The sequence below is a fragment of the Abrus precatorius genome, unplaced genomic scaffold (assembly GCF_003935025.1).
Source record: "Abrus precatorius isolate BTA unplaced genomic scaffold, Abrus_2018 Scaffold8, whole genome shotgun sequence".
Lineage (NCBI taxonomy): Eukaryota > Viridiplantae > Streptophyta > Magnoliopsida > Fabales > Fabaceae > Abrus > Abrus precatorius.
In genome coordinates, this window is record NW_020874428.1 from 36,119,847 (window position 1) to 36,129,002 (window position 9,156).

At 33.9% G+C, this 9,156-nt stretch overlaps 1 protein-coding gene across 5 annotated transcripts; it reads left to right on the forward strand.

Moving 5' to 3' along the window:
* The first annotated feature begins 501 nt into the window (after window positions 1-501).
* Window positions 502-8,734, forward strand: LOC113845811 (transcription factor BIM1). Of its 5 annotated transcripts, none has more exons than XM_027473407.1 (12): window positions 502-812; window positions 1,017-1,505; window positions 1,619-1,696; window positions 3,520-3,915; window positions 5,228-5,333; window positions 5,475-5,602; window positions 5,979-6,087; window positions 6,353-6,422; window positions 6,505-6,600; window positions 6,871-7,319; window positions 7,981-8,116; window positions 8,247-8,734. In XM_027473407.1, exons 2-12 carry the CDS (start codon window positions 1,469-1,471, stop codon window positions 8,349-8,351), a joined length of 1,710 nt encoding a protein of 569 aa, XP_027329208.1. In that variant the 5' UTR covers window positions 502-812; window positions 1,017-1,468; the 3' UTR covers window positions 8,352-8,734. The 5 variants fall into 5 exon arrangements, with proteins under 5 accessions (XP_027329208.1, XP_027329206.1, XP_027329209.1 ...); XM_027473405.1 differs by having other exon boundaries at window positions 519-812; window positions 6,868-7,319; window positions 8,247-8,669; XM_027473408.1 differs by having other exon boundaries at window positions 519-812; window positions 5,982-6,087; window positions 6,868-7,319; window positions 8,247-8,669.
* The last annotated feature ends 422 nt before the right edge of the window (window positions 8,735-9,156 follow it).

The following is a 9,156-nucleotide window of genomic DNA, read 5'->3' on the forward strand; positions in this document are numbered from 1 at the left end:
TAAAATTATAATCGTTTATATATAAGAGAGAAATATTTCGAAGACAGATTCAATGGATATAAAAATTAATATATATTTTTACAATAATTAAAAGCTAACAATTTTCTAATAATTTCATATATTTTGTTATAAGTTTAGTTATTGACATATAGATATGCCGCTTTGTACTGTCAAATATCTTGTGAGCTCAAGAAAAACTGGATCACTATTACTTTTTTTTTTTTTACTGACAGGACACAATTAAATAATACTATGTATATTTTTTTAAGAAAAAAGTTTTCTGTAGTACGTCACGTCTCCCGGCCCATATAACCGTATATTGAAGTAAACGGCGACGTCTGGCACAGAATAAACCGTTTGTCAGGGATTAAACGTCGTTACCCGCCGCAACGACGTTTGTAAACGGATTTGACGGAGAAAAAGGAGATGAAAATGGATGGCGAAAACGGAAAAAAGAGAAGGGAAGAAAACTATATAAAAACATCTTTGATCTGAATTATCAATTCTGAACTCAACAGACAAAATAGAAAGAGAAAGGGCAGGGTCCGACCCGAAACCCCATCTTTCGCCGTAGTGCTCGTTTTCAGAGCTACGAAGGAATCCACAGAGAAAGTAGTTAAAAAAGGCCAGACACACACAGAAGAGCAAAGAGAGATATCTTTGGTGTCAAACCTCTCTCAGATTCTTCTGCACTTCGATTTTGCTGTCCACTCCACTTTCTTGTTACTGTTCCAATTCTTGCTTTGCTTCAACTTACTCACACGCTACTTCTCTTCTCACTGTCCTTCTTCCACTCCACAGCTATCATTCTGGTAATTATTGTAATTTCATGTTTCTTAATCGTTTGGATCTTTACGTTTTCTCCTCTCTATTTGTAATTGTATTGACGATGTTGCTGATTTTTCGAGTTGGATTGTAGTTTTGCATGTTTTCTTCTTTTTGATAATTAGAACAGAAATCAAATTAAATTTTGGATGTTGAATTGAATTGTGATTCTCTGTAATATTTGATTTCAGATTCTGGGAAATCTCTAACTGGACGCTCTGTATTTTGATGATTCTGGAGCCGAACTGTTTTGTTCAATTACTTTCGTGGAAATAAATCGTGAAATTTTCATTTGATATATGAATATATACACGACAAATCGTAGAAAATTTACTACGATTATTTGTTTCAGTTGCTTTGGTAAATAGTTATTCGTAGACGAAATTGAACGAATGCGTCTCCGATCTTCAGCCGGCCGGGAACGTAATCTAGAAGGATCTGATAATTTTCAATCGGCGAGATACTGAGTTCTGAATCCCTGCGTTGGCTTTTGAATTCAAAAAGAATTCAGTCGTGCAACGCGGTAACGGAATTGAATTATATGAGATTTTATCTTCGGGAGGACCGAAATTCAAAATTCCGTTGAATTTCCGGGAAGAAAAACGAAAACAGAAAGACGGAAAAGCATAATATTCAGGTTTTAATGGAGCTTCCTCAGGCGCGTCCATTTGGAACAGAAGGTAGTTCCTGATCGCAACTGATCCTTTTTTCAAAAATAAAAAAATAATGATAATAATAATTTCTTTGATTTTGTTGGTATGAGATTATCTGATTTTTCCGGGAACACGAGCAGGAAGGAAACCGACGCATGACTTTCTGTCACTCTACAGTAATTCAACTGCCCAACAAGATCCAAGGCCATCTTCTCAAGGTATCCCGCTTTTTAATTTTTGGTAATTATGCAAAACGATTTACTGTGTTTTTTTAAAAAATTTTAATTTTGTTATTTTTCTTTCCTCTGTTTTTCCATGTTTTATCTGACGTGGGATCGTGGTGTAAATATCGTATAAATTCCACATCACGGTCAATTTCGCAAATAATTCAATTGTGAAAGTAGTTATACATCGTGGTTGTTCGTGCACGTGACCGATATTTAATCAAAGCATCTGGGCCATGAATCTCATGGACTGCGTATTTATTACTTAACAAATTTTCTGTGGCGTTTTTATTCATATCTGTCTTCTGAGGGCTTTCCCATCGAATGGAAAAGTGTCAATCACAGCGTATTTAACACCGTCTGATAAAGGGGTGGGTGGGACATGAGGATGGTAGGGGCCCCAATTTGGAATTGGACTTGCATATGATTTGACGTTTCGCATCAGGTCTTGACGGGGAAGGAATAGCTTTCCCGTGTGGGCGTAGTTATCTGCTTTTTTGTTTCTCTTCGTTCGTGAAATTACTCTCCTTAGCTCACAAATGCCGTCAGGGATCGAATGAAAACGAAAATGAAAGACTTGGATAAAACTGTTCTTTCGTTATGCGCTATATATTTACTTCACTCTCTTTTTTGTCAAAGCGAAAAAAGGTTTGTCTCTTTGGCTGATAAACGGTTTTGGAATATCCCGGTGGCGGGCTTGAACACTGTCTCTGGGACTTTAGGCTTTGCTTTCTCTCGTCCCTGTCCCATTGTAGTTTTCTCTCTCCCTCTCTTAAAAGTTAAAACCTAGGCACATAAACTAATAATATGGTTAAGAATACTTTTAGTTCACAACAGGTAAAATCTTCGTTACGACAGTTACGTACTATATATATATACAGTATAATGTGGTCTGCTCGGTGTTGGGGTACGACGAGAAATTTGGGCGGATAAAAACGAGGGTAAGAAAAAGTAAATAACTTTGATTTTGGACATTCAAATTATTTAATTATTTTTTTCTTTTTATCATATTATTTATTTATTTATTTATTTTCAAGTGTAGACACTCCAAAAATATCTACCACTATTTTTCAAAAGTATATCGTTAAGCTTCTCTTGTTTGCGAGCCTTTTAAAAAAATGAAAACAACTTTTTTTCTCTAAAAAATTATCTTAAGTCATCCCTTGAGTACCTTTGAATGTATCCAATTGAGAGGTTTTAGTGAAATATTAAGTTAAGTTATTAGTTTTTCAAAATTAATAAAATCACAAATTTGTAATATTGCTAATTGTTTTAATTTAAATTAATTTTTTATATATAAATTGAGTACATCTAAACAAGGATATAGGAGTATAGTATTCTTTAACATAATGTTTTACTATAAACTTAACTTGAGCTTTATTTTCACAGAAATTTATCATCTTGTGTTGATAAGTTTTTATCGCCCTAAAAATGAAATTATGAACAAATTTTAAAATGAATCAATATACTGTAGTGAATTAAATTACAGGTGATGCAATAATATTATTTCATATTTAATGTTCTGGAATATTACTGATTACCTGAACGCTAACACCTTAGTTACTGTCATTTTGTGTCCACTTATTAGGCGCATGCTCACGAGTCTTGTGCTTCATGCACTATAGCTAACTAGAAATGAAAACGATGGGTCAGCTTTTCTCAAATCCGTCTCCAAGCTAGCGAAGCTGTTTTTGACTCTTATACTTTTTGTGTGATTTGTTTTCAATATTAAATTGGGTTGAATGAATGAGTCAGTTTTTTCTTCCCTTGACCTGAACAGTGAACAGTATCTTATTGCCTTCTTCACGTGTGAACAGGAAGTTACCTCAAGACTCATGATTTCTTGCAGCCACTAGAACGGCAAGAAACAAAAGCCAGTGCTAAGGAAGAAGCCACAGATGAAATATCATCAGTGGCGCAAAAGCCACCATCTTCAGCACCACCACCTTCAGTTGAGCACCTCTTACCCGGAGGAATTGGGACATACAGTATTAGCCACATTTCATGTTTTAACAATAATAATCAAAGGGTTCCAAAGCCAGAGGCAGCCCTTTACACTGTGCGTCAAGCAACTACCAGTACGGATAGGAATGATGACAACTCCAACTGCAGTTCATATACTTCAAGTGGTTTCACTTTGTGGGAAGAGTCATCGGTAAAGAGGGGAAAGACAGGAAAGGAAAATAACGTGGGCGAGAAACCCACTTTGGGAGGTAAACCATAAAATTTCTCTTTTTCATGTGTCTTGCATCACCGAGTATTTGAAAGAGCTTCTCGGAGTCCATTTCAACTTGTATAAATAATATACGACTTATGAGCTTTTTTTTTATTTATTTAAAGAAATTATTTTAATTAAACTTATTAAAAGAACGTTTTCTTTTTTATCTTAAATAAATTTTATGACAAAATTTATAATATAAAATTTCATGTAATACAAAGCCATTAAATAAATATTTAATTATCCAAACACACCTAAATGTTTAACGCCACCGATTTATTGCATTTTCTTGAGAGTTTTTTTTTAATAACTCTTGTTTACGCATGCATGAATCTAAATCTAAACCTAAACCATCACAAGGATTAAACAATCAATTTTGTTTCTCCATTCCTCAAGATTGAAATAGAATTTATAATTTATTGTACAATATTATTATTTTAATTCAATGACATGTTCGTTGTGTTGTTTTTACTGAAAGAATATAATAGGTTTAGAATAATTATCTTACCCATGTGTTTATAATTTCAGTGTTGGAAAATAATTACTTGTTTAAATAGTATTTATGCAGTGATAATGTTAATAAAGAAAATGTATGCATTATCAATTGCACTATTAAAAAATTGATTTAAATGAACCATTGAAAACTTGACTTGTAATATTTTTAATAATTTCATCCAAGCATCTCGAGGAGTAATGAAAGTACCGCTTTGTTGATTTTGTATACTCGTCCCATTATTCTGGAAAGGAAAATAGTGTGTATTAAGCTCTTTGAGTGTATACATGCAAAAAGATATAGAAAGATTAATATATATATATAATGTGATTGAAAGAAAGAGATAAAAGTGTTAAAAATTATTATTATTAGACAGAACAGATTCCACAATATATAGAGTTCCTCACCGAAGAAATTATTTGACCGTATCCAATTAATGTTCTTATCAATTTTAATTGTTACTATTGTGAGATTCTACCTTCTGTGTCTACGTGGGGCAAATCATCTCAATAGTTTTATAAATTAATGGATATTACACTGATATTCAAGCGTAAATTGTTTGACAGAAATTTTTTCTCTTTCTGAAACAATTAGATGGAGAAATCATCTATTTACAATATGTCGTCTGATTACTTTACTCATCCCACATTATTTATACATAATAGATAGACCGTGGCAGTGTGCTGGACAAATTAGCCAAATTTAATGTTTGTCAGCATTCAGCATTAAAAAGTAGTAGTAATAACCATGATAATGAGTATATCAATTGCATGGTATCTGCAACAGTAATAGTTTTTGGCCGCGCTTTATTCAGGGACAGAGTCTTCGGCGAAGCTAGGGCAGTGGACACTAACGGAACGAACATCACAGTCGTTTCCCAACAATCGTCACAGTAGCTTTAGCTCTCGTTCTTCATCTCAGTTAGTCACTTTGTCTCTCTGCCTCTTGTTGGATGTTTATACGCCTTTTTTTTTTCTTCTTATTGTATTCATCTGAAAGAGTTGCTTTTAGTCGGGGTATTTACATGATGTATATGCTGGATTCTGGAATTGGTTCCACAGGACAAATGGGCAGAAGAACCAGAGTTTTATTGAAATGATGAAATCTGCAAAGGATAGTGCGCAGGATGAAGTGCTAGAAAACGAAGAAACATTTTTTCTTAAGAAAGAACCGTCGAACACACAAAGAGGTAAGTTTTAAAATTTCTTTGTTGAGAAATGCTGTATATATATATATATATGGAGAGTCGTTAATTATACGTAAGACTTGTAAAAGTTAAAGGTAAGTCCTAGTTACACTATTTTTATAAAAGATTAAAAGTTATACTAAAAGTTATAAATTTGTGATGCATTCTGGTGAAACTGTGTAGCAACTATATTTTTTTGTTCTCTAACAATTATTCTTCCTGTTCTTCACCATTGTTCTTGTATGTTAATTTTAATATAAAGAAAAGGAGTAAGGAGGAAATCTTGCCAAAACTTTTTTAATTCTTATTTACTTACATTGCCCTCGAGGTCACTTGTTTGAAATTTTCTTACGAGGTTAACGAAAGTGATTATTTACAGCCGAACTGAGGGTGAAAGTGGATGGGAAAAGTACTGATCAAAAGCCCAACACACCAAGATCAAAACATTCTGCAACAGAACAGCGGAGAAGAAGCAAAATTAACGACAGGCATGTATTACCTTCTTCCAAGCTGATAGTTTTTGTGGATGATAGAAGAGGCTCTTGCAAGTTTAAATGCAGGCGTAAATGGAACTTTCACTTTTTTAGTTATGAACTGAATATAAACTTTGAATAATTCAAAAGAAATGTTCCTTACAATTGGGAGTAACTGTTGGGTCCTAGTGCTTAACTTGTAACGAAAATTTGTTTCTTTATTTTTAGTTGTTATAAAAGCTTACTGTCATCTGACAGAAAATTCGAATTAATCATGCAGATTCCAAACTCTACGAGAGCTTATTCCACACAGCGACCAAAAGAGAGACAAGGCATCTTTTTTGTTAGAGGTGCATTCATATGAGATGACTTAATTTTTATTTTATAAGTTTGTGTTATTGCTTATTAATGCTTAATCTGAACTATTTGTAGGTCATTGAGTACATTCATTTTTTACAAGAGAAGGTGCATAAGTATGAAGGTTCATTACAAGGGTGGAGTAACGAGCCAGAAAAATTGATGGCATGGGTAAATACCATACATGCCTATCATAAGCTGTGTAGAATTTAAAGAAAAATAATATCTTCCTTAAGAGATTTACTATTCCCTACCACTTAATTCGCATTTCCTTGTTGGAATAGACTCAAGAAGGCAGATGTGTGTCTGTTATTCAAGTGGATTCATTCATTAGTATCATATATCCTGATGCAATGGATTTGAATTTAGAAGTGACTATAATGATTGTGAACTCTCGTATCCAAACACTTATTTTGCACTTTTTTTTTTTATTCAAAGCAGAGAAATAATGACAAGCCAGCAGCTGAAAGTTTTCAACCTCGTGGGACAGATAGCGGGTCATGTCCATCTCCAACACTGCTATTTGCTTCAAAAGTTGACGAGAAAAATATCACCATCACCCAAACAATACCTAGGGGTACCCAGAATTTAGAATCTGGCTTTAACACAGCCACTACCTCCAAGACAATGGATCATCAGGCTGGAACAATGAACAAGGCTTTTCCAATTCCTATTTCTTCACAGCTAAATTTCTTCACTCCCACCCAAATCGGTGGTCCAGTTGGAATAGTGTCTCAGCTGGCACATAGATCGGCATCTGATGCAGAGAACACCAAATATCATCCTTCAGTGGAATGTCAGACGATGGCTGCTACCAATGAAAAGCTGAAAGAGAAAGAGCTCGCCGTTGAAGGTGGTGCCATTAGTATATCAAGCGTGTACTCAAAAGGGTGAGGATTTTTATTATATTCATTTGATTTGTGCATAGTTTCTTTTAGACCATTTTGAACTATTGTTGGACATAAAAAAATATGAATTCATCCCCTTGAGAGCATTGATGGATAGAGAATAGAGATGTGGCAGGTGATTATGGAGACAAGTTCTTTAATCACCGACTAATGTCACATCGTACTTGTCTTGTCGTTGGCATGAGGGTTAAGAAATGATTTGCCGCAAAGTCATTGGATTGTGTTATGCAATCTAAATTTGGACTTAATTCACTTTCTTTCCCTGATTAGATTTGCAATTCATGAAGCTGGATAATTGGGGAAGAAGTCTATAAGTTCAGTCTGCAGCTTAAAAACTCCCATCAATTGTCGTTTAAGATGGTTTGTAGGGCTCCTCTGTTTCATTCAGACAGTTACACTATCGTTAGATATTAGTCCAAATATTTGCACAAATTTGGATGGACCTAATCAATATTTGAACAACTTTAGAATCAAGATTGTAAAATTTTAAATTTCTTCTTGTTAGTACTTTTCTTCTGTGATCTTAGTGAACTAGCTAACGTCTTTTCTCTGAATGCTTTTGCTAAATTTAGGATAGCAACATTGATTCCTTGTAGCATTTTGGTTGTAATATATTTAAGTAAGCCTTATTATACTTGGACAGGTTGTTGCATACGCTTACACATGCACTGCAAAGTTCAGGGGTGGATTTGTCACAGGCTAGCATCTCGGTGCAAATTGAACTTGGTAAGCAAGCAAACATCAGACCAACTGTACCAATGTCAATGTGTGGTGCTAAGGTATATTTGACACTGATTGTCCAGTTTGCCTCATCTTTCTTATGAACATAACTAGATTCTATCATTACATTAAATTTTCACATTGTAGAACCGTGTAACAGTATCTAATTTGTCAATCATGTTCCCCTAGGATGATGAAGTTCCTTCAAACAATCAAAAGATGATGCGCTCTAGAGTTGCTAGCTCCGGGAAGTCTGACCAAGCAGTTAAGAAGCTAAAGACGTGCAGAAGTTAATTCGACCGTTATATTCATTCTTTTCTTATTATAACTTTTATTTAATTATTTGGGGTAACTTTTTAAAATTAATTTTTTGAAGGGGCATTTATGTCTTCTGCTGGCTTATTATCCAGCGAGGGTGAGATCGACTGTACATTCAGTGTCTTTTTAGTTTGTTGGGATACTTAGGCTCACCCCAACAAAATAATATGAATTATTTTAGTTTCTAAATGATATAATTATAGAGGCTTCCATACTAATTGAGAAGCTATTCTTTAACCTAGGCTTCCATTCTTGTAAATGTAACTTTCGCTCCTTCATTTGTTGCACATTTTTTTAATATTGCTTTTGGTGGTCTAGTGTTATGAAATAATATAAGCTATAATGAAATCAATGGTTTTTTATTTATTTATTTCTAGAGAGTATTTTTAGATAATAACCAGCACGAGTTGAGTGGAATAATGATAAACAAACCTCATTCTTAAAGAGATCGAAATTAAAACACTAGAAGAACGCAACTATTGAGAAGATTTTTTAATCACTATTAGTGTTCGAAGGATTGTTCTATAATACCTGTAGGAATATTCCAGTTAAGATTTTTTTAAAATTATATAATAAGGATGAATAATGAAGTTATTGAACTTTGTTTACTTTACACGTAAGACTAAATAAATATTTTTAAATTGAACCAGGTGTACTACTTTTAAGTTTAAATCCAAGGTGGTGAAACAGTGATATCGTGATGGTTGAGTGATGATCCGGGGCGTGGGTTAATGGTGGAATAGACAAGCTCAAAAACTGAAAATAGTGTTTAACAACTTTT